This window comes from Ailuropoda melanoleuca, chromosome 7, assembly GCF_002007445.2.
Source record: "Ailuropoda melanoleuca isolate Jingjing chromosome 7, ASM200744v2, whole genome shotgun sequence".
NCBI lineage: Eukaryota > Metazoa > Chordata > Mammalia > Carnivora > Ursidae > Ailuropoda > Ailuropoda melanoleuca.
In genome coordinates, this window is record NC_048224.1 from 79,911,842 (window position 1) to 79,937,709 (window position 25,868).

Consider the following 25,868-nt stretch of genomic DNA (forward strand, 5'->3'; position numbering starts at 1 on the left):
TGACTGCACGTTTTGTTTTGTTTTTTCTCAAGTAGCTTGTTAGAATCATCTGTGCCTGTGTGCATTTTGTATTTCTTTTTCTTCTTTTTTAAAGTAATCTCAACACCCAAGGTGGGACTTGAATCCATGACCCCAAATTCCAAAGTTACATGCTCTGAGGACTTAGCCAGCCAGGTTCCCCTTGTATTTCCTGTCCATCATACATGGCAGGTTGCAGTTTTCACAATAAGAGAAGGCGAGTTGTTCTCTTAGCGTTGCATTTAGTTTAAATGAACAAACACTGATTGAATTAATTTCTTTCCTCTATGGATAGATATTTTATAGCCTCAATTTGTTCAAAAAAGGCATTTATGATTAAGATAACTAATTCCTATGATCTGTCAGCCACTGGCTAGGTGCTGCTGAGTACACAAAAATCAGTGAAACCCAGCCCCTAATATCTAGGAGTTTATTGAATAGCGGGAAAAAAATCAGATGTTTATATAAGCAACTGATAGATTAAATGAGCCATTGGAGGCTACCCTTGGAACTTAAATATCAATTACAAAATTATTTTTATCAAGTCCAAAAAACTAACTTACAATTTGGAAATGAAAGTCACCTGTAAGCTGAAGATCATTCATACTGAGTTTACTCGTTTAAGTTATCAGTAAACCACACTCAATGACAAGCTAGGGGACACTCTTATGTCTCTTTTAATTAGACTTAAAATGGTGAATATGAAAGATTTTACTTCTTATCCAAAGAAAGGGGTAAGAACAAAGAAAAAGGATGGTGTGTTAAAACAACAACAAAGACAACACAAGTCTGCTAAATATATTTCCTGAATGCTCTTCTTCCCAGCTTCTTAACAATCACTAAATCAGTTCATTAAGTTACTTCTTCAAATGCTCTCTATCTCTTGTCTAGATAGCAGGCTGCCTTAGCGCAGAAACCACAGTTTATCTTTTGTAATAGCATAGTTGCGAATGGAGGGTGATCGTTAACGTTCTAAACCAAATCAGTAGCCAACTGATAGCTCTGGATTCAGGAAGGTAGTGCTACTTGATTCCCACTGTCTCACAGAATGCAACATTTCAAGGGAGGAATCTGACCAAGACGAGCAATGGCAACAACTACATTCATACGCAGGATCCAGGCCATTGACAGGATGCATTATTAAAATACCTGACACAGTGCAGTCTAAATATTAAGGACTTTTTTTGAAAACTGGAATGTTTCTACACCTGAGAAATAGTGTTCTTTTTTTTTTTTTTTTTTAAGATTTTATTTATTTATTTGGCAGAGAGAGACAGCCAGCAAGAGGGGGAACACAAGCAGGGGGAGTGGGAGAGGAAGCAGCAGGCTCCCAGTGGAGAAGCCTGATGTGGGGCTCAATCCCAGAATGCCCGGACCACGCCCTGAGCCGAAGGCAGACGCTTAACGACTGAGCCACCCAGGCGCCCCGAAAAATAGTGTTCTTAACAAACCTGTTCCAGGTGCCTCTTCAGTAACTGCCATGAGGTCAAAAATATTAAGTCTCTTCCCCTTGAGCATATTTTTCCTAAGACTGAAAAAGAAAAAACAATTTAGTATTTTTATACATAGCCAACAAAAAATTATTTGAGAAGACAATTCTATATGAAATACTCAATGCAGAAATTAAAAATAATTCCACTGACCCACACCAGACATTTTAACTACATTGCCACATCATTAGAACTGAAAATGAAAAACTGGAACAAATGCACTTTGCATTACAATAAATAAAGCAGTTTAAGTAGTTTAATTTCCAAAATACCCAACTGAAAAGATTAGTTTAATTTGCCATAATTTTACGTGATCCATTTCATATTAAGGTTTTAGAAAACTCAACATTAGAAAGCTATTAAAATATGCTAAATTAAAAGTTGTTAAAGTCAACAGTTGTCTTAGTTTAAGGGCAGAAAACAATGCATGTTTAATTACACTATAATTATAAAAGACGCATAGATAAATCAAAACATTCCCACTTATAAAGCAATCCTGTATTTTTAACATAATAATTAACTTTCTTTACTTAACATTTTAAATTAACTATTGAAATTAATGTCAGAGAGTTAATAGGTAACTTTTCCTTGTATATTTTAATCAACTGCTTTACGCATCAATTCACATTCATACTTGAATAAACTTACTGGCAGATTAAAAACCAGTTCAAAACTGGAGAGTTAGTTTTAAAACAATTTTGAATTCTTGGGGGGCCTGGATGCCTCAGCTGGTTAAGCGTCTGCCTTCAGCTCAGGTCATGATCCTGGGGTCCTAGGATCAAGTCCAGTATCGGGCTCCTTGCTTAGTGAGGAGCCTGCTTCTCTCTCCCCCCATCTCTCTCAAATAAATAAATAAATAAATAAATAAATAAATAAATAAATAAAATCTTTTTAAAAAATCATTTTGAATTCTTTTCTGAATCAAATCACCTTTTTTCTATGAAATTAAGTGAAAAAATTCAAATACCATATTAAAAGTAGATAAAATTATCTCAAATCACTTAAATTTTCCTTTAGCAGGTCCCCAAGTATTCTTAAACAAAGGTATTTATGCTCCCCAACTATTTGCAGTCCTTTTGCATCCCTCTCCCCACCTGCACTCCCTAACTTTGCATCAGGTTAACAGGATGATGGATTAAGGTAACTCACAGTAAAGAGGGAATGATTTGGTAAAGTATGGAATTTCAGAAAGTGCTGAAGAGGAGGGGAAGGTAACAGACATCGGCTGTGCATCTACTATATATGGTTGACACATTCCTATTTCCCAAGAAAGTCATTTAAGTTAGGTTTCAATTTCAGCATTTTATAGATGAGGAACCAGACCCATGAGGCTATAAAAGTTGTCCCAGTCCCAGGATTAGTCAGTGGCATAACGCCATGATTCGGAGGCAGGCCAGAATGACTCCAAAGCCAGTGCTCTGGGCCTCACCTCTCTCTCTTACTGAAGGAGTTAGCCCAGGATGTATCTGTGGTGATCAGTCTAGGCCTGGATTGTCTCAGGCTGTCCCACGACAGAGCAGGGTGAACAACTTGGTATCTCACCATTGTCTCCTCTTTCTAGAGTCCTTCAGTGAGCTTTTTAACACAGTCATTATATGCACATAAACGTCTGTCCTGCTTTTTAGATTCTCCCTTGCCACTTTCTAATTTCTAAGAATTTTTTTTTGATACACATGTGAGTGCGTGGGGATGTGAGGGGGTTGCGGGGGGAGAGGGGGAGGGAGAGAGAGAATCCTAAGCAGGCTCCATCTCACAACCCTGAGATCATGACCTGAGCTGAAATCAAAAGTCAGATACTTAACCAAATGAGCCACCCAGGCACCCTACCACCTTCTAAATTTTAACAATGGCTAATATCATTAAAAATCAGACTATGATATAGCATTCTGATGTAGTTGTATGGAATCATTTCAAAGAAGACTTATTCAGAAAAGACTGAAATTAAATATTCTTTTTTTTCTTTTTTAAAGTAAGCTCTACACCCAACATGGGGCTTGAACTCACAACCCCCAGATCAAGAGTCACACGCTCTACTGACTGAGCCAGACAGGCGCCCCTGAAATTAAATATTCTTGAAGAATCTTAAGTAAAATCTTAAGTAAAACTCCAAGTACACATTATACTTTATCCAATAATATGTCATAGGTATAATATCACTTTAAATTAGTAATTCAAAGAATCTCCCTAAGTCATTATAACTTCTTGAACTTCCTTCATTAACTACTGACTATCTTTTACAATTTTCCTGTACAAATTAGTAGTTTAACTTCTGAAAAGAGCTAACTCAAGTTGCTGGGATTATAGAAAATCCAAAGGATACATAACATCAAAAATACTCCAACTGTAAGCGCCCCTTTCTATAAAGATCCGTTAGTTTTTGTCAGAGCATACTAAATATCTGGTTACCCCTCCCCAACTATCACTTCATGGGCTTGAAGGAGAGAAAACAGAAACTTTCTGTAAATACAGAGAGCTTTTTATTATAAAATAATTACATAAGGCATGGCTTAGCATCTTTAAGTCTGAAAATTACCAAATTCAAATTGCCACAGATAATCTACCACCTTAAGATATTATAATGGATCTTCCTTTCTTTCTTTTTTTGATGGTGGATTATTTCTCTAATGTATGGATAATGGTAATTATATAGAGAGATCTAAAGATTATATACATTGTTATGTACATAACAGAATAAAAAATAATGCTTCTCACAAAATGTTCATTTGTTCAGAATTCAATCAGTTCCATTTATCCTAAATCAGGAGACCTCTATTCATCATGGATAAATGGGAGGCAGGGGCGAATTTGATTAATGGTACAGAAAAGCATAAGACTGCTAAACCCAGAACATCTTTTCCTCTATAGGAAATGGTACACACAGAGTGAGAAGACAGATATAAACGCATCCATAATGCTCAAATACCTATCAGCAATAACATGCACAGAATAAAGTAAACCTACAGAGAAGCTAACAAAAGCAGCAAAAACCAAACAGATTACAAAGCCTGAGTACCTTTTCTTAAGATCTTTGGTCTTCTGGCCCATGTAATCGTCAGTTCCTTCATCAAACTGAATTTGATGCTCTGGTCTTGTACTAACTCTACGTGTGGCAGATTTGGCAACCTTCATATCTGATATTATGTTACTGACACTGAAATAAGAAAAAGGTCAAGTGCATTAGAAATTGTAGCTACAGGATAATAAACTTTCTTACACATGAGATTCATATCATTTAATTTGAATTTCACTTCCATGCATGAATACAGCATAAAGCATTATGTTTAAATGAAGGATATGTCACATGTTAACATTCACATCCCACAGACCACTAAGATTTATGTTTCCTTCTGAAACATAACTTTTGAAGGTGTTCTTCAGGAATGTTCATTTAAAACATAAAAGTGTCACTTATAAAAAAAAGTGTCATTTATGAAAAAGTATCAAACATTTGAAGTTGTATATCAACTTCAAACCTGGCATAAAGTAATGCAATGAGAGGCTGAGTGAGAAGGTGTCAGCTAAAACATAAGGATAAGAGCAAAAGTGAAGGAAACAGGCCTGAAGATGATCGCACTATACGTAAGACCAGCAAATTATTTCACAGGGAAAAATTAATCTCCTCAGAGAACTGTCTTATTCTGTTACTTGTTTTTAATAACATTACTGAATTTACTGTTTCTTTTCAGGGACAAGAAATCGTGCAACTTTGTAAAAGAAAATTTTAACCATTCCATTGATCTTTTAAAAACTGCAATCTTACTTAAGATATGAGTTTTTTTTTTAAAAACCAAATTACTAATATTCCACTTATGAGAAATATTTAATATATAAGTTGGTATATTGTGTGCATTACTCACCAGTCACATGAAAACAGCCTATTTTGAAAAACCAGCATTACCGACAGAACTATTTGATTCACTAACCTAACTTTAGCTCTTTTTCCATCTTTCTGTGCCTTTGAGACTTCCTCATGCTGCTGGAGCTGCCGGAGCAGCTCTGACTTGGTTGTCTGCTTATCAAAAGGGAGAAAATCTGCAACAGCGGATGCAGCTGCTACCAACTCAGGATTCAGGGACTTGGTTCTAAGAAAATGAAAAACAAGTAAGAAAAAAAAAAAGCATTACTTATTAAGCCATTAGTTTAGTGGAAAGTAAAATAATTCTCTTCGAGAGAAAACTTTCTGTCATTCAAAAAAATCCATTTCTGACCAAATCAATTATTTTTAAATATTAGGCATTTTTTTTTCAGTGGCTACCATACCCAGCATGGAGCTCAGAGGGGCTTGAACTCAAGATCCTGAGACCTGAAGCCAAGATCAAAGAGTCGCCTGCTCAACCCACTGAGCCACCCAGGTGCCCTAGGTATTGGGTTTCATATAAATTTCAAAATGTTAAAAGTTGAAGTTAATGGATACTTGTTGAAGTACAATACTAACTCAGAACAATATATTCAAGTAGAGGGGTGAGGAAAAGAAAAAAAAAGAGTGGCGGTTATAATTTACTGGATTTTTTAATTAGATACAATTTATTTCAGAAACTATACATATTGTAAGCAAATATTAAAGTAGCTAAATCTATTCATATATCATGATAAATCCATATGATGGAACAGTACTCAGCTCACAGCAGTAACATGAATGAAACAATGAAAAGTTGGATTAAAAAAAAAAGTATGCTCTGTATGATTCCATTTATACCAACTTCTAGAACAGGCAAAACTAACCTAGGGTGAAAAAAATCAGAACAGTGGTTGCCTCAGGAGAGAAGGCTACTGACGGAAAGATGGAAATGAGAAATGCTCTGTGTCTTGAGAAGCATGTCGGCTACATGGGCATATCTATTTGCCAAAAACCTACAGTGAGATATGTATGCTTCAAAGTATGTAAATTTTACCTGGGGGGAAAAAAAGAACCATAAATCATCATCATGATCTAGTAGGAGATGGAAAGTAGGTGAAGATATAGATGACACAAGAATGGCAAAAGTATTGATTACCGAAACTGTATGACAGGTACAAAGGGGTTAATTCCATGATTTTATGTTTTAAATTTTCCATAAGAAGAGGCTTAAAAAAAAGCTCCTCCTCAGTAAATTAGGGTAAGTTGATAGAAAAATGTGCCAGACATAAAAAGAAATTGTCTACATAATTTACATATTAACTCACTAAGAACTGCTATCTCACTGAGTGGGCTCCAAGTTAATATTTTACTGTATTAGACTTTCTACATAATGATCGGTCGTCTAATATGCAAATCAAAATTCCCAAATCCCTGAAGTTTTTAGATAAAGATTTAAGGACTTTACCTAAGATATGAGAGCTCTAAAATCTGACTGCCAAAGAAGAAAAACAGAATTAAAGAGGGAATATTACAATTAATTAAAAAGAAATGAGCTAGTTTCAAAACTGTTACCTCTGAGTAAGGTCTGAACTTTATCCCAAATCATTTTCCTGAACTACTTGAGAGGTTTGTTTTCAAATTTTAATATACATATTTGATAAGAGTATACAAAGAATATAAATAAGTATTCATTTTTTAGAACCACGCATTTTATCACAATGGTGTTCTTTATCATTATAGCTTCTGGCTTTATAATTTGAAATGTTCTAGTTAAAAATTATCAGGGAGCTTCTATCACTGAAATAAGATAATCTTTATATACTGAGATCTTTCTATATAGATTTTTAAAAGTTGATGAGAACTTTTAAATTATCTTTTATAACAATCTATTCTATCCTATAACTCAAACTACTTGATGAAAACATACTTTGGATACAAAATATATTCAGAAATCAGTTGCATTTCTATACACGGACAATGAGACTGAAGAAAGAGAAATTAGGGTATCGATTCCATTTACAATAGCACCAAAAATCATACGTTATCTCGGAATTAACTTAACCAGAGACGTAAAGAATCTATATTCTAGAAACTACAAATCACTCTTGAAAGACATTGAAGAAGACACAAAAAGATGGAAAAATATTCCATGCTCATGGATCGGAAGAATTAACATAGTTAAAATGTTTATGCTACCCAGAGCAATCTACACTTTCAATGCTATCCCGATCAAAATACCAATGACATTTTTCAAAGAACTGGAACAAACAGCCCTTAAATTTGTGTGGAACCAGAAAAGGCCCTGAATCACCAAGGAATTGCTGAAAAGGAAAAACAAAGCTGGGGGCATCATGTTGCCAGATTTCAAGCTATACTACAAAGCTGTGGTCACAAAGACAGCATGGTACTGGCACAAAAACAGACACACAGACCAATGGAACAGAGTAGAGAACCCAGAAATGGACCCTCGGCTCTTTGANCATCTTACACCAGTTAGAATAGCAAAAATGGACAAGGCAGGAAACAACAAATGTTGGAGAGGATGTGGAGAAAGGGGATCCCTCGTATACTGTTGTTGGCAATGCAAGTTGGTACAGCCACTTTGGAAAACAGTATGGAGGTCCCTTAAAAAGTTAAAAATTGAGCTACCCTATGATCCAGCCATTGCACTGCTGGGTANATTTACCCCAAAGATACAGACGTAGTGAAGAGAAGGGCCATATGCACCCCAATGTCCATAGCAGCATTGTCCACAATAGCTAAATTGTGGAAGGAGCTGAGATGCCCTTCAACAGATGACTGGATTAAGATGTGGTCCAATGGAATATTACTCAGCCATCAGAAAGAACGATTAGCCAACATTTGCAGCAACATGGATGGGACTGGAGGAGATTATGCTAAGTGAAATAAGTCAAGCAGAGGAAAGACAATTATCATATGGTTTCACTCATTTATGGAACATAAGAAATAGGAAGATCAGGGGCGCCTGGGTAGCGCAGTCGTTAAGCTTCTGCCTTCGGCTCAGGGCGTGATCCCGGCATTCCGGGATCGAGTCCCACATTGGGCTCCTCCACTGGGAGCCTGCTTCTNCCACTCCCCCTGCTCGTGTTCCCTCTCTCGCTGGCTGTCTCTCTGTCACATAAATAAATAAAATCTTAAAAAAAAAAAAAGAAATAGGAAGATCAGTAGGAAAAGGGAGGGAAGAATGAAGGGGGGCAAAAAGAAGGGGGAATGAACCATGAGAGACTATGGACTCTGGGAAACAAACTGAGGGCTTCAGAGGGGAGGAGGGTGGGGGATTGGGATAGGCCGGTGATGGGTATTAAGAAGGGCACATATTGCACGGTGCACTGGGTGTTATATGCAAATAATGAATCATGGAAACATTGCATCAAAAACTGGGGATGTACTGTATGGTGACTAATATAACAAAATAAAAATTATTAAAAAAAAAGAAAAAGAAAACATACTTTATACCATTCTGTACTCCCTAAATTTATTTAGAATGAACTGTATGACACATACAATTTCAGAAAAGAAATTCTAATAAGGGGAAGGATACTATTAAGGGGACACAGAAATTAGCATATATCAATAGCCCAAGCGGCGCCTGGCTGGCTCAATAGGTTTAGCGCCTGACTCCTGATTTTGGCTCAGGTCATGATCTCAGGGTTGTGAGATGGAGCCCCATGGCACGCTCATTCTCTCTCCCTCTGCCCCTCCCTGACTCACACATGCATCTCTTTCTCTCTCTCAGAAAGGGGAAAAAAAAAAAAAAAAGCCCCAAATATATACAAATCCTTTTACCTAGCAATTCCACTTCCAGGAGTATTTGTCTAAAGAAAATAAGCAGATACATACATGGAATTTGAGGGATACTACACACTCCAAATTCAAGGCCTAAGCAATTCTATCCCTGGTGCCTAAAAGGCAAATCATCTCTCAGATATCTGCATGGCTTTATATATAACTTTATTTCAGGCCTTTTTTTTTTTTTTTTTTTTTTTTTTTTCTGAGAGAGATTACGAGCAAGCACATGAGGCGGGGAAAGGGAGAGGGAGAAGGAGAGAGAGAATCTCAAGCAGGCTCCATGCTCAGTGCAGAGCCTGGCCCAGGGCTCCGTCTTACAACCCAAAGATCACGACCTGAGCTGAAATCAAGAGCCAGACGCCCAGCCGACTGAGCCACTCAGGTGCCCCTTTATTTCAGGGCTTTGCTCAATCATTATTCTTCCACGATCCCTTTTAAAAAAATAACAGCTCTCCAGCCTACCTTATTTGTCTTCATGTTTCACCACCTGACATATTGTGTGTTTATGTAGTGTGACTACATATACTCTCTCCCACCCCAATTCCCCCACCATTACGTAAGGAGTAGAGACTTTTTGAGACTTTGTTTTGTTCACTGTTCTACCTCCATCTTATTGGACACTGCCTGAGATATAATGACAATCTAAAGTTGTTGAATGAATGAAGTTAATCACAGCATTATTTTATACTAATGAAAAACCAGAAATAATATAAATTTCAATTCATGGATTCATTAATTACTAAGTAGCTGAAACCTCATTGGATGATCAGAGCAGGTAGTTGCTTAGTTAAGAGAAAGTTAAAGTAGGAGCTGGAAATTTTGGTTATTGCTGTACTCACCAGGGGTCTTGCTAGGTTCCACAATACATTCAGACTCACGAGACTACCACAAACATGCTTGGCCCAGTCTTTTCAGAAAGATAAAAGACAGAACCACAGTGGGCTGGCAGGGCAGCCTCAGGTTTCCCTCTTGGTGGCATCCTTGCAGCACTCATGTGGATGACACTGCACAGGCCATCCCAAAGTTAGGACAGGAGACCCACATCATGCCGGGGCGGGAGCTGCTTCACTTAGCACCCCACAAGAACTGGTTATCTCTGGTAACAAGGCCACAGAGTTTCCAGGGTCCCCACAATGGACACGCAGTTACAAGAGCAACTGCACTCAAGGAAGCCCTAAGTACATGCGGTGAACCATAAGGTACGGACAATCCAGATGCAATCAAACAGGGATCAATCTCATCATGGTATTGTTCCCTTTAGTACAACAGACATCAACAGTTATCAGGTTAACAGGTGTGGCATAGTATATTATTAGAAAACAGAGATAGCAATATTTCTGGTCCCACAAACTCTTCCAAAACCTTGCCACATCCCCATCGAGAGAGGGAATCCATGTTCCCTCCCCTTGAAACCAGGGGAAACTCTGTGACTGCCTTGATGAACACAGTGATAGAGATGACGTACTGTGACTCGTGAGCCCAGGTCATATAAGATGACACAGCTTTTGTTTGGCTCTTTTTGAGATGTCTCGCCATGGAATTCAGCTAGCAGGTTATGGAGAGGCCTTGGCTCAGTGTTCTGGCAAAAAGCCCCAAATATAGTCTCAGCCAATAGCCAGCAGCAGCTGTTGGAATGTACATGAGCAAACCCTCGCCTTGCACCGGCCATCAATAGTCCTGAGTGGGGCAGACACGGCTACCTCTGCCACATTCTGCCCAAGCCTTGGGATGGTTTGTTATGCGGCAACACCTAACTGGAACAGATTTTGGTGTCTGGAAGTCAGGTGCTACTGTAACAAAAAACCTAAAATGTATGGGAGAAGTCTGGGTACTAGGCAGTGGGTGGAAACAGGAAAGACCTTGAGGCAAGTATTCATAAGAGATTAGGGACTCAAAGAGACTTCAAGGGCCCTCAAAGTCACTATGAGGGAGAACTTTAGGAAAATCAATGTTACTGGAAGCTGCGGGAAAGGGGACTTCTGTTTAGAAACACTGTTGCTTGTAGTAAAGTGGAAAATAGGAAATACACCCAGCGAATTGGGTGAGCCAGTCTAAGGAGACTTCCAGTGCAGAAGAGGTCTCCTGGCTTCTCAGTTGCAGATGGTAAAATGTGAGAAGACAGAGATAAGAAAGAACTGTACCATATAAAGGAACCAAGACCTGCTGGGATCAAAAATAAAACATTTCTCATTCTCAGCCCCTCCAGGCAGCAAGTGATGCTAAAATTTAGAAATGTCGTCTGGTATGATCTCACTGATATATGGACTTTAAGAAACAAGCCAGAGGATCACAGGGGAGAAGAGGAAAAAATGAAACACAACGAAACCAGAGAGGGAGACAAACCATAAGTGACTCTTAATCATAGGAAACAAACTGAGGGTTGCTGGAGGGGAGTTGGCGGGGAGGGATGGGGTAACTGGCTAATTGGGGAGGGGATGTGTTGTAATGAGCACTGGGTATTAAGACTGGTGAATCATAGGCCTCTACCCCTGAAACAGATAATACATTACATGTTAATTAATTGAATTTAAATAAAATTTTTTAAAAAATGGCTTCTGAACAGAGATCAAATTCAGTGCAGTGTCAGGTAAACATTGTTTAATGATAAAGCCATAGGCATCACTACAAAACCATTTGTTAAAATCTTAGATTTATTTTTTTCAAAGATTTTATTTTTAAGTAATCTCTACACCCAACACGGGGCTCCAATTCACAACCCCGAGCTCAAGAATTGAATGCTCAAGGTGCCTGGGTGGCTCAAACAGTTAAGTGTCTGCCTTGGGCTCAGGTCGTGATCCCAGGGAGCCACACTGAGCTCCACATCAAACCCTGCATAGGGCTCCCTGCTCAGCCGGGAGCCTGTTTCTCCCTCTCCCTCTGCTGCTCTCCCTGCTTGCACTCTCTCTGGCTCTCTATCAAATAAATAAATAAAATCTTAAAAAAAAAAAAAAAAAAGAATTGCACGCTCTACCAACTGAGCCAATCAAGCACCCCAAGATCTTAGAAAGATTTAAAATGGTGCCTCAGAGAGCCTATAAACAGAAGACAAATTCTAAGAAACTTATGGGTGTGGTCCCACAGCCTTGCACAGGGAGCTCAATGTAGGACTTAGGTTCCCAAACAATGCCCTGAGGCACCCTGAAGCACCAAAGGGAAACACAGCCATCTGTCAGTGACCGTGGGAACTACTAAGTCAAGGTGGTTCACAGTTTTAACACTAGACTACTGCATTCCTTTTGATGACATCAAATCTTTGTGAAGATGGTTCCAGGGCAGTTGCTATGATAAAAAGCAAGTACCTCCCTCCCCTCAAAATCAATATGGAACAGGAAATGAGAGTGGCAGTGTCCAATCTTATCCAGTCTGATTCCCAGGCTGCATCATAAAAACAATACAAATTCCTTCTGGCTCACTTTCTCTTGAGACACTCTCCTTTGGAACGCAGACGCCATGCAGAGAGAAAGCCCAGGCCACGCAGTCCCGTACTAAGGTCTTAGCTAACAGCCAGCTTCAACAGTCAGAGCTATGAATGAGCAAACCTTCAGATGATTCCAGCCCCTGGACTTCCAAGTCTTCTGAGTGAGGACAGCATAGAGCAGAGATTAGCCTTCTCCACTGTGTTCTGTCCACACTGCTTAACCCACAGAATCCATGAGCATAAAATAATGAGTGTTTTATGCCACTAAATTCTGGGGTAATTGCTATGCAGCCACAATAACTTTATCAATGGCCATTCAAAATATAATACAAATAAAAAACTAAAATCAGGTCATACATGGAACCATGACAGTCATCATGAATCAAAGATGATTAACCCAAATCTGTGCATCTGGGATCCCTTAAAAAAAAGCGGGTGGGGAACAAAGTCATTAAAAGATACATTTAAAAAATTTTTTTTTAATTTAGTAAACTCTGTGTTCAATGTGGGGCTCAAACTCATGACCCCAAGACCAAGCACGGCATGCTCTACTGACTGAGCCAACCAAGTGCCTCTAAAAGATACATTTTTTTTTAATTTTTAAAAAATATTATTTATTTATTTTAGAGAGAGAGAGAATGTGCAAGCGGAGGGGGAAGCAGAGGGAGAGGGACAAGCAGACTCTGGGCTGAGCACAGAGCCAGATGCAAGGCTCGATCTCATGACCCCTAGATCATGACCCTAGCCGAAACCAAGAGTCCGGTGCTCAACCAACTGCACCCCCCAGGAACCCCAAAAAGATAAATTTTATAAAACAAATGTATCTCATTCACCAATCTTTTGATGCAGGACCAAAGCCCTTCTTTGAACAGAAGTTCCAAGATACATTTTTTATATACAGACTGCACCCACAGTACATCCTCCAAGAGTTCCAATTTTGGTCTCTTGAAAGCGGAAATACAGATCAAGATCTTAAAAATGCTTACAAAGCATTCTGAGTGCAGAATTTTCTTACATTTTTCTGCGTGTCTCATTTATACCTAATTGGAAAGGAACTTAAAAAATTTCCTGAGTCTTTGCAAAACATTCAACTCATCTTAACCATTTCTATAATAGATAATTAAATTACATAATTATAATAAAACCCACAATGGGTCACAAACAGGTCTGGAAGCTTAAAAAAACCTCAGTAAATAAATATATATATATATGTGTGTGTGTGTGTCTGTAACCTCTAATTCTGTATACTTTTATATAATATTTTTGTTTTGTTTCTAAAAAGGAGGAGGAAGGTCTGGAAGCTTAAAAAAAACCTCAATAAATATATATATACATATGTGTGTGTCTTATCATTTAATTCTGTATATTTTTATATAATGCTTTTGTTTTATTTTGTTTCTAAAAAGGAGGAGCCTGGCTGGCTCAGTCAGTATCTCAGGTTTGTGGGTTTGAGGCCCACACTGGGTATAGAGATTACTTATAAATAAATAAATAAATAAAGGAGGAGGTACCGCTGATGTGCACTCACTGAATTAGCTTATTCTCTACCCCCCAATTATGCTTTCCAGGGATAGTTCTGATATAATGTGATACAATATAGAAACCAAGACATTTCATAAAAATATTAAGTCATTCTGGAAAATAGAAATCTACACTAGCTGTTGATTTTGCTAAGAGAAGTCAGAGATGGGAATGTTTAAACCACATACCTTATTATTTGAATTGATGACATCATCTGTATAAGACCCACCATTATTTAAGTATCATTAAAACAAAACACTACCATTTAAAATTACAACACAATGCTAAAATACTATTATTGATTGCATTTAGAATCAGTGAAATATAATATCCTTTTCACAAGCACAAGTAATTACAATATTTTGAGGAAACCACACAAACTGAGAGCACTGATAATTACTGGTCAAAGGAAATCATATAAAACAGTTGTAATCAACATGCTTAAATCCTATTCTAAGTGGAATTTTTAAAATGGAAATTTCAAATAAACAAGTCCTTCAGATACATGAAGCTACCTCCAAATCAGGATATAAACGATTTGGTAATTAGCAGTTTAAAGAGGCAATTAAATGGCAGTTAATAACACTGATGAATATGTAAGAAAACATGTGGAATTCTCAATTAGATCATGCCTCTTTTCCTCTCTAGACTGTATGCAGATATCCCCTCCTATTTACATATAAAAGGGTAACAGTATCTCTCATGTTAAGTATTAGAGTCTCTGTGTTTACAGACTGATTGTCTTCATGAAGCATCTCCCATGTCCTCTCATTTTAATTTTTTTTCTAAAAGAAAAAGGAGTTTCAAAAATTACTTTCAATGTAACTGAAATTCAATTCAATTTACCTCTTTGGGGCATCTTCCCGAGATTTCTGAAGCCTGCCAATTGTAGCTTCCACACTCTTAAGCTGTCTTCTGCTGGATGGCTTTGTTGTTTGTACATTTACTGTGTTTAATTCAACTTTCATGCCCTTAATGATATCTAACAAGTCTTTTTTTGTATTCTCCTTTACACTCTCTTGGTTTTCTGTCTCTCTGGAAGTCTCATGTGTTGCAGCAGACTGCTCATCCTTCTTGTTATAGATAACATCGTTAGTGCCGAAATATCTTTGGATATTATATTTTGTCCTAGAAAGAAGCATTAAAGATAAAAATGAAAACTACAACGCAAAATAATAAAGCAAGGATTCAAAACACTGCTTCTATGTGTTTTTAAAATTTCTAATTCAAACCCTTCCCTTTTGCTTTTTATTATTATTGTCAGCAACCACAACAACAGCAATGTGACATTTATTGAATATATACTATGTGCTTAGTCTGGTGCAACATATTTACTACATTTCCCCATACCCACAACAACTCCATATGTAAGTATTATCCCTATTGTGCAGATAAGAAAACTAGAAACCAGAGAAGTGAAGTGATTTACCCAAGGTCATGTAGCTCAGGGCTCACTAAGGCCTAAGACACACTGGTAAGTCACAAAAGGATTACAGGTGGGCTGACACTGACTGATCACCTGGTCCCCGGGGAATAAATGGATGAAGCCTGGGGCTGCTGGTGCTCCTATCTGTTGCCTCCCTCCATTTACCTCAAGGTTTGCATTCCGTGGCATTTAAAAAAGGCGACAACTTTCTGATCCACCATCTGCGGTGGAAACGTCACCAAGACCACTCTCCAGGATGAACCCTCAGATACAACAGAAATTGCAAAGGCCAAGATCCAGAACAAGGAAGGAATTCCCCCTGATCAACAGAGACTGATCTTCGTTGGCGAGCAACGAGAAGACAGACGTACTTTTATCTGACACAACATTCAAAAGGAGTCCACTCTTCATCTTTGGTTGAGACTTCATGGTGGTGCTAAGAAAAGGAAGAAGTCTTACACCACTCCCAAGAAGAATAAGCATAAGAGAAAGAAGGCTAAGTTAGCTGTCCTGAAATACTATAAAGTGGATGAGAACGGCAAAATCAGTCACCTTCATCAGAAGTGCCCTTCAGATGAATGTGTGCTGGAGTTTTTATGGCTAGCCACTTTGACAGACATTATTATGACAAATGTCTGACCTATTGCTTCAACAAACCGGAAAACAAGTAATTGTTTATAGGTTGATAAAAGACATGAACTAAGATTAAAAAAGAAAAGAAAAAAGAAAAGAAAAAAAAGAAAAGAAAAGAAAAGAAAAGAAAAGAAAAGAAAAGAAAAAAAGGTTGCAAGGGGTACCTGGGTGGCTCAGTCAGTTAAGCATCTGCCTTTGGCTCAAGTCATGATCCTAGGGTCTTGGAATCGAGTCCCGCATCAGGCTCCCTGCTCAGTGGGGAGTCTGCTTCTCCCTCTGCCCCTCCCCCCTGCTCGTGCGGGCTCTCTCTCACTCTTGCTCTCTCTATCCCAAATAAATAAAAAATCTTAAAAAAAATTTTTTTTAAGTAACTTAAAAAGCTAATGAAAGTGTTAGATTAGCATTCATTAAATACAATGAATAAATCTGTTCTGTGCTGGGCACTATACCATGTATTGACAATATAATAGTAAATAAGAATTTCAGGGTCCCTACCTTTCTGAAGCTAACAGGCTAGAATACCGTTTCTCAAACTTCAATATGCATAGGAATTAGCTAGGGGACGTTAAAAAAAAAAAAAAAAAACCCAGGTTCTGTGGTCCCACCAAGGAATTCTGATTCCGTACTTTTGAGGAGGGACTCAAAGTGTTCGCCTTTCAAACAACTTCCCAAGTAATGCTCATACTGCCCATCAGAGGACCACATTTGAGGTGCTATGTGACATATGTCATTTAATCCTTACAATCTTAAAGGCCAGATTCTACTACTACTGTTTTATAGAAGAAACTGATGCGCAAAGAGGTTAAATCAGTGGTTCTTAACCTTTAGGGATCATATGAATTACGTAGGGAGCTTATTTAAAACATATTTCCGAGATTCTTAGTTGCTAAGTTTGGAATACGGCCCAAGGACATGCATTTAACCAAGATGCCAGGTTATTCTAATACAATTCATCCCAAAACCCCACATCAGACCCTAGGCTACTTATTGTATCAAGTTCTCAAAGCTAGCCAATAGCAGTACCAGACTAGGGATGCTTTAATGAAAAACAAAATGGCTATTTCCAAGAATTCGGAAACAAACTATTTGATCTGCTTATAAAAATGTCAGAGGTTATCAAATCAGGCACTTAACAGTTAGAATGCAAAACCAACTGCGGAACTAATATCCTTATTATCAGTACACAGGACCTTCATCATAATACCGTTCAATATATGGTACAGTTCAATTTAGGAAAATACTCCGTTATTTTGCATGTGAAAGTTAAATATTAAAGGTATCATAATAAAAGGTGGCGATGAGGAGAATGAATCTCACATATAACCTCCCATCCTTCAATGTTTCCTTCCAAGACTGCCACGGGGCCACAGAAAGTAATTTTATTTAGTACAGAAAAATCATGTATAGGCAGTACCTAACTCCCTAACACTAAAATAATAAAATTTCAGTCATAACCTTCCACCTGGGCTTGTTTCCACTGAGAGCATCTCATCAGCACTTCAAATACAACGCACTCAAAACCACATTCAAGAGATCCCCTCAAAAAAAAAAAAAAAAGAGCTCCCCTCTCATACTATCCATTTTTCACCCTTTTGTGTTGAAGAAGCTTCTTACCACAATAGATATTTTGAATTCTAAAAATTATGACATATTTATTTATTTTTTTTAAAGATTTTTTATTTATTTATTTGACAGAGATAGAGACAGCCAGCGAGAGAGGGAACACACAGGGGGAGTGGGAGAGGAAGAAGCAGGCTCACAGCAGAGGAGCCTGATGTGGGGCTCGATCCCATAACGCCGGGATCACGCCCTGAGCTGAAGGCAGACGCTTAACCGCTGTGCCACCCAGGCGCCCCAAAAATTATGACATATTTAAAAAGCCTTCTCAAAGCTGCTCCTCAATCTTCTATTAACATTAATGGTACACTAGTCCTCTTTTTTCTACCTTACCCTTATTTCATATGTCACATCATATCAATTCTACCTGTGCAATTTTTCTCCTCCATCCAGGTACTTCTTCCCATCCCCACTGCTACTAACCTGCTTAGAACTACACTTAACCATACTGGCCCCAAATCGTTCTGCATGGACTTTATGCAGAATTAAGTTTCCATAATGATGAGGGTACTCAGAGAATAAATACCAACACGAAGTATGCATAAATACTTTTCTTGCCTGGCTAGCTCCAACCTTTGGTCCCCCTTCAGATTTTGTCAGACATCTTTTCCAGAAAGGATACTCTGAACCTCTCCTGCAATAGTCAGCTGTCCTGACTTGCTCACCCAGTCATTACTGGAATTGATACAGCAGTCTACCTACATCATCTCAGCTTTACTCCATTAAATTTGAATTACATGCTTGGTGAACTATAAGCTCCGTGATGGCAGGATTGTTGTTATTCGGGCCTCAACACCAGTATCGGTACACTGTACTTTGAATAATGAACGAAAGAATAAATGGAGGCAGGAATGAGGCCGTTATAGTCTTGGAAAGAAAAAAAAAATAATAAAGTAAGACAACTTTGCTTCTGGAGCCTGCACTGAAAGAGGGGAGGAGCGGCAAGAGGTAGGAGGCGCGGTGTGTAGCAGAGCGCTCGGGACAGTAACCAACCATGTAACCGTAGCTGTTTCTCACTCACATTATAACCTTGGGCAAGTCATTTTACCTTTCTGGGATTTCCCTTTCCTCAGACCTAAAGAAACGGTCTCTAAGATCCCGCGGGCTAGAACATCGACCCCAGGAAGCCGGAGAACGATCCCTGAACGCCCCGGAGGGAGGACGGGGGTTGCCCGAAGACCTGCGGGGCCAACAGCGCCGAAATACGGTACCTGACCGTTCCGTGCGGAGCACCGGATAGCACAATCGCAGCCGCCGGTGCCTCCGAGCCTCCAGAGCATAAAGGGAAGCGGGAGACGGGGCGAAGAGGTAGGATCGCGGTGACCCTCGGAAACATCGCCAAAAAAACAAACCAAAGCCGAAGCACGACGGAACAGTGTGGCCCTCCGCCAAACACGTCCCTCGCTCTCGCTTCCGTTCCCCAGCCTGAGCGTTCCTTCCCTTCACGTTCCGGTGGGCAACAGGGGCCGGTGACTGAGTTCCGGCCTCGCCCGCGCCCGGGCCGAATGGGCTGCCTCCAGGCGATTCTAGTGGCCTAGGTGGAGTGGATCCCTGAGTTCAGCTAAGATGCGCTGGTTGAGGCAGGACTCGGAAGGGAAAGGGAGAGAGTGGAGGGAGTGATCCACTGTGCAAATACTACTTGGGGGGGGCAGTGAAATGACGCGGAGAACTGACCCTACTGGGCGGTGTTTGGGGGAGAGGATGCACAGCGTTCATCACATTCTCAAAATGATCCGTGGCCACAAGGTTAAAAAAGAAAAATTACCATAGGACACGCTCCTTGATAAATTAGTATTTCTTTTCAGTCGAGATTCTTAATGTAGAGTCAAACCATGAGACATATATGTTTCTTCCTTTTTTTTTTTCTCCAAAAATGGTTTTATAGATAAAAATCTGCACGAGAAAGGCGTGGCTTTTTCCTGCCCTTCATGAAGGCAGTGAACAGTGGATGAGGGGTGGTCAAACCTGGAAGTGCATGGGCATAAACCTTGGGAGAACGCCCGCTGATAGGTCACATGGGAACCTCTAGCTTAGAGCTGCATGCTGGCAGTTGAGTGCTGACATCAACTTTTCCCCTACCATCTCAAAAGAGAATCAAGATTGGCGGCAAATTTTTTGTAAACGGAAATACAGAAAAGTGTATGAGTCATAAACATGTTCAGGAAACCTGCTTAATGAGTTAGTAGGGACTGAAATTTAGCCTAGCTCAATTCTTTCTTTCTTTCTTTTTAATTTTTAAATAAATATTTATTTATTTTAGAAAGACAGAGAGAGAGAGAGTATGAGCAGGGAAAGGGGCAGAGGGAGAGAATATCCAAGCCGACTTCTGCTGAGTACGCAGCCAGAGGCGGGACTCCATCCCGGCCCATGACACAGGACCTCAGACGAAAACAAGAGTCCAATCCTTGAGGGGCGCCTGGGCGGCACAGCGGTTAAGCGTCTGCCTTCGGCTCAGGGCGTGATCCCGGCGTTATGGGATCGAGCCCCACATCAGGCTCCTCTGCTATGAGCCTGTTGCTTCCTCTCCCTCTCCCCCCTGCTTGTGTTCCCTCTCTCGCTGGCTGTCTCTATCTCTGTCGAATAAATAATAAAAATTAAAAAAAAAAAAAAGAGTCCAATCCTTGAGAGACTGACCCACCAGGCGCCCCAAACTCTCAACTACCACTTTCCAAAAGAGGCCTTCTCTGATTACCCTAGTTAAAATAGCCTCCTGCATCATCCAGTCACACTCTCTGGCAGGGATTGCTGTTGTCCACCAATCCCCATTTGCCTCTTCCTCTGGAGTGTTAGCGCCACGTGGCCACAGCGGAAACTACATTTCCCAGCCTCCTTTGCAGACAGGGGCCTCCGTATCTTATCAATAGAATGTGAATAGAAGAGATGTACCCCTAAAAAAATGGGCACAAATTCCCCGCAAACTTTTCCTCCTTCCTCCTCGTTGGAATAGACAAGATTACAGGAGCTGAAGCAGCTAAGGAATGGAGAGATGAAGGATTTCTGAGATGAAGACGACAGCCATCCTACCTCTGTCCTTAAGCACCTCCTCCAGAGGGTCACAAAGCAAGGGGGGTGGACCACTTCCTTCTTGTTTAAATGTATTTTTTAGTTTCTTTGTGGCAAGTAGTCTAGCTTTTATCTTAACTAAGGTACCCTCTAAATCAAAACCTTATTTCATTTTTCAGAGTATCACTAGGTGAAATTTATCTCATATATATGTGCTTAAATGCTTGTTATCTCATTCTGACAGAATGTGTGTTCCATGAAGGAATGGACCTTGTCTTATTCACTGCAGCAATTTTAGTTCCTGGAACCATACCTGTCATATGATAGATGCTCAAAAATATTTGGGGAATAAATTAATTATTTCCAAGAACAAAGGAAAAAATAGGTGCAGAGAGTTTAAGTAATTTGCCCAACTTCTTGCGGCTAATCAATGGCAGAGCCAGATTCAAACTCAGAACCATTTAACTCCGATATTCTTGTTCATCGTGGAATACCTGAGGATTTATAATTTTACTTATGCATAAAAGTCATGTGGGAGCGCTTACTAATACACATTACTGAGTAGCTCAGAAGATCTGAATCCGAGATTCTAGCAAGCACCCGAAGTGATTCTGGCGCAGGTGGTCTTCAGACAAAACTTCGAGATAAACTATAATGACAATATGGCTTATTTAGCTATTCACAGCTCTGCATACACTTAGAAAGTGTATATAAAAAAGAAAAGGTGTTATAATTGGTGCAGTATTAAAAGTAATGATCAGACTATTACTTCTGATGAATGTGAAAGTCATTATGCTCAGTGAACAAAGCCAGACCTAAGAGACCGTACACTATATGATTGTGCTTCCATAACAATGTGAAGAAAACAAAGCTAAAGGGGCAGAAATCAGATCAAAAGTTACCAGGAAGTGGGGATGGAAGGTGATTGAGTATGACTTTTTGAGGGAGATTTTGAACTTATTGAAATACTCTCAATCTTGATTCTGGTGGGGGTCACGGCCTTTCACACTTACCAAAACTCATAGACTTGTACACCTAAAATGTGTGAATTTTACTGTATGTGAATGATATCTCAGCAAAGCTGACGGTAACAAAAAAAGATAATTAAAGCAGTTAGAAATTTGCAGTTAGAAAATTGGCCACAAATTGAACCACAGGAGAATTTCAATACATCCTAAGAAAAAGAAAGGAAAAACCTGTCCTTTGAAAAAACATAACTTGTGTCATTGTCCAAAGCAATCATTTATGAAAGCAACAAAAATGTAGCCTGAAAGTAGAAAATGTTTTCCCTCCTTCTATTCTGTCATGGACTCACTAGTCATTTTCTTCTCAGTGCCCCCCTTGAAATGCCTTTGGCAAGAGGTAGCAAATCAACTGCAATAGGTCCTGATATGCATCAGTGACTTTGTCCTAAATGTCTCATGAAATTCTACACTAATAAACTCGACAAGTCTTCCATGAACAGAAAAAGCAAAATCATTCTATATTCCAGTTGTCAATTGCTGCTGCATAACACACCACCCCAAAACTTAGTGGCTTAAAACGACAATTTATTCTCTCTCACAGTTCTGTGGTTCCCTGGGCACAGTTGGGCAGTTCTCCCTTGGGATCTGTCATGTGGCTGCAGTCAGATAGCAGCTACTCTGGATTGGAGGTCTCCAAGGTCTTTCTCATTCACATATCTAACGGCACAGCTGGGATGGCTGGAAGAAACAGGGCCTGGCTGAGTAATATGCTCGCTCTCTCTCTCCTTCTCTCTCTCACTTGCTCTCTCTCCACATGGCCTCTGAAGGATAGCAGAATATGCCACCCTAAAATATATAATTTTGATAATAAAGATCATTTTGAGCTTTGGACATTTAAGGTGCAAATACAAGTCGAGCTCTCTGCCCTCCCCCTATTTGCCTAAGAGCAGGACATAGATTTGTGACGGTGTCCCCCACCCTTCTCTACCAGGAAAGACAAGTTAAGACTGGATACAACTCTAGCCCCTTGTCAGCCCAGAGATGGTGCTAAAGGGGTCGACATAACCAACTTTACTAACTAGCCCTTAGTGTACATTAGTTCCCCGTATATTTTTGCCTTTTTATGATTTGCTGCCCTAGAAACTGAAAATCCTTTGCCTTGATCTTGTCACTTCCCTGAAAATTTAGTGCTGTTTTGTTAAGATGCTCTATAAACCCAAATTCTAACCACACCTTTGAATTACTCATCTCTGAGTGCTCTCATGTGTCTGTGCGGTGTATGCGCTAATAAACTTCTATCTGTTTTTCTCTTGTTAACCTGTCCTTTGTCAGTCTAATTTACAGGGTCCCGCCATTGAACCTAAGACGGGTAGAAGGAAAAGAGATCTTTTTCCTCCCCTGCGCCTCTCTACCTGGCTAGCTCAGGCTCCCTCACAGCGTGGCATCTTGGAGTATTCGAATTTTTCACACAGAGAGCAGCTTACCTTATAGTGAGTGTTCCATGAGGCCCAGGCTAATAACGCTGCACAGCTTTTCAGGACCTGGCATTGGAAATCACATAGTACCACTTCCGTAGCATTCCACTGGTAAAAAATGAGCGGCAAGGCCCTCCCAGGTTCTAAGGAAGGGAACTACACCTCCCTCGGAATGCTAGGAGGAGTGGCTCATTGAGACCACCTTTGGAGACTTGCTATCACCTCCTACCAAACTTTTAATTAAGTCCATTCACTTTATCAGCCACTCTGCTGTCTTGTTTGTCCTTTTTTTTTTTTATTTCCAACCATCTTGATGATCTTTTAAGAACTTCATATTTTTGTTTATATAAAACATTACAAAGAACTATCCCATACATTATTTAATTTGATCCTTGTGATAATAATTGAAGTAAGGGCAAGGATTTTTATTTTTTTTATTTTCACTTTTTAAAGATTTTATTTATTTATTTGAGAGAGAGAGTGAGCACACACAAAGGGAGAGAAAGAAGCAGACTCCCTGCTGAGGAGGGAGCCCAACATGGGGCTCGATCCAGGATCCTGGGATCATGACCTGAGCCAGAGGCAGATGCCCAACTGACTGAGCCACCCAGGTGCCCCAGGGCAAGGATTTTTATCCCCAATGTACTGACAAGAAAAATGAGCCTCAGAGAATTTAGCTGAGTCACCCGAAGTCACATGACTAGTAAGTGTCAACCCACAGCCTGCTGACTCCTAACCAGGGCTTTTCACTGGCTCTCATGCCTGCTCAATGGCATGTTTGTGTTTCATTGGCATCATTCCAGCTTGAAAGTCAAAGTTCACTTGACAACATCCAAGTGCTGGTGTCCACAAAACCATGCTTCTGAGATTAGTGTGGTAAGAGAAATTAAGAAAAAGCAAAGAAAATTTTATTCACTAGAGAGATTTTAATGAGACTGTATTTCAGATGAAGATTATAGGTATTGATTGTACTATTTAAAAGAAAGGGCTTCTTCAAACTGATTTTGATTTTGTAAAATATGAGATAACCCTTTTGAATAAAGTAGCAATAAATCTGGGGTGCCTGGGTGGCTCAGTCGGTTAAGTGTCTGCCTTCAGCCCAGGTCATGATCTCAGCATCCTAGGATCAAGCCACATGGGGCTCCCTGCACAGCAGGGAGTCTGCTTCTCCCTCTGCCCCTCCTCCCTGCTTGTGCTCTCTCCCCCTCTCTCTTTCTCTCTCTCTCAAATAAATAAAATCTTTTTTTAAAAAAAGTAGCAATAAATTTGCCATCGTGCACTAATGTTAGAGCTGATGCCAAGGTGACCTAAAACAATACATAGATAAGTCACAAATGTTCAAAGGATCATGAAGAAAATATTCCACCATTTCAGGTCTCAAATATTAATTAATTAATTAATTAATTAATTAGATAGCAGAGGGAGGGGCAGGAGAGGGAGCAGACTCCCTACTGAATGGGGAGCCAGACACAGGGCTTGATCCCAGGACCCTGAGATCATGACCTGAGCCAAAATCAAGAGTCAGACGCTTAACCAACTTAGCCACCCAGGTGCCCCAGGTCTCAAATGTTTATATTGATGACATTGTTTAGCATTGTTAGTGCCAAGCAGATGCCAAAGTCAACAAAAAAAAGAAGGATGTCTTGCTATGTTAGAGAGTTAACTTCATGGTCTCCATACTTCCTTAATACCTGGAGACAGACTGAGACAGGGCCCAAAACTATTTGAAGTTTTGCCATGTGACATAGACCACGCACAAAATTCACAGAATTAAAGAAAAAAAACCTCTAACATATGTTTTTTAAACTATTTATAATTTTTCCAAGAAATTCAAAGCAAAGAAATGAAGAATAAAGCAATCACACTAAAATTCTATAGCTCAGGGGGCACCTGGCTGCCTCAGTTGGTAGAGCACACAACTGATCTTGGGTGTTGAGATTACTTAAAAATAAAATCTTAAAAAACAGCAACAGCAACTCTATAGCTCAGGTATAACAGATACAGCAGAATGTGGTTTGCCTGTGACAGGCAGAGTGAAGGACCAGGCTCTCCCCAAGACACCTTGGGCAAGTTCTCTTACCCTCTTTGGATCTCAGATGCCTTATCTGTGGAAAGGTAATAATAATAGCACCTACCTTCAAGGTAGCTATGAGGATTAAGTGGGTTAAGACACATATAAGTGCTTAGAGGAGTGCCTAGCCCACAGTAAGAATGGAGAAGGTCACTACTATTATACTAAAAAAATAAAAGGTGAATGATAATATCTTTTGAAAGTGTAAAAATCACAGAAGCTGTATAGAAGACAATTTTGTTTTTGTAATAAGCCTTGTATGTTTAAATAATTGTAGACATACAGAAAAGTTGCAAAAAACCTACAAATATTGTCCTCATATCCTTTACCCAGACTACATAAATGTTAACATTTTATCACATTTGTTTTTTATCATTTTCATTCTCTTGCCTATTATTATTATTATTATTATTTTACAAAACACTTGAAAGTAAACTGCTGAGATAATTCCCTTTACTTCTAAATAATTTGGGGTATACTCCCTAAAAAAGGGACATTTTCTTACCTAAGTACAGTACAATTATAAAATTAGGAAATTAACATCAATACAATATTATAATTCAATCTGCAGACCTTATTCAAA

At 39.4% G+C, this 25,868-nt stretch overlaps 1 protein-coding gene across 1 annotated transcript in view; it reads right to left on the reverse strand.

Moving 5' to 3' along the window:
- The window catches only part of MRPS31 (mitochondrial ribosomal protein S31), a 33,403-nt gene extending 14,207 nt beyond the window's left edge, over positions 1 to 19,196 (reverse strand). Inside the window, exons 1-5 of the mRNA XM_002917684.4 lie at positions 18,983 to 19,196; positions 14,942 to 15,223; positions 5,432 to 5,590; positions 4,522 to 4,659; positions 1,470 to 1,549 (exon numbers count right to left, since the gene is read on the reverse strand). Coding sequence (XP_002917730.1) covers positions 1,470 to 1,549; positions 4,522 to 4,659; positions 5,432 to 5,590; positions 14,942 to 15,223; positions 18,983 to 19,107 — 784 coding nt within the window. The 5' untranslated portion in view covers positions 19,108 to 19,196. The remainder of the gene's footprint in view (positions 1 to 1,469; positions 1,550 to 4,521; positions 4,660 to 5,431; positions 5,591 to 14,941; positions 15,224 to 18,982) is intronic.
- Between the last annotated feature and the right edge of the window lie 6,672 nt (positions 19,197 to 25,868).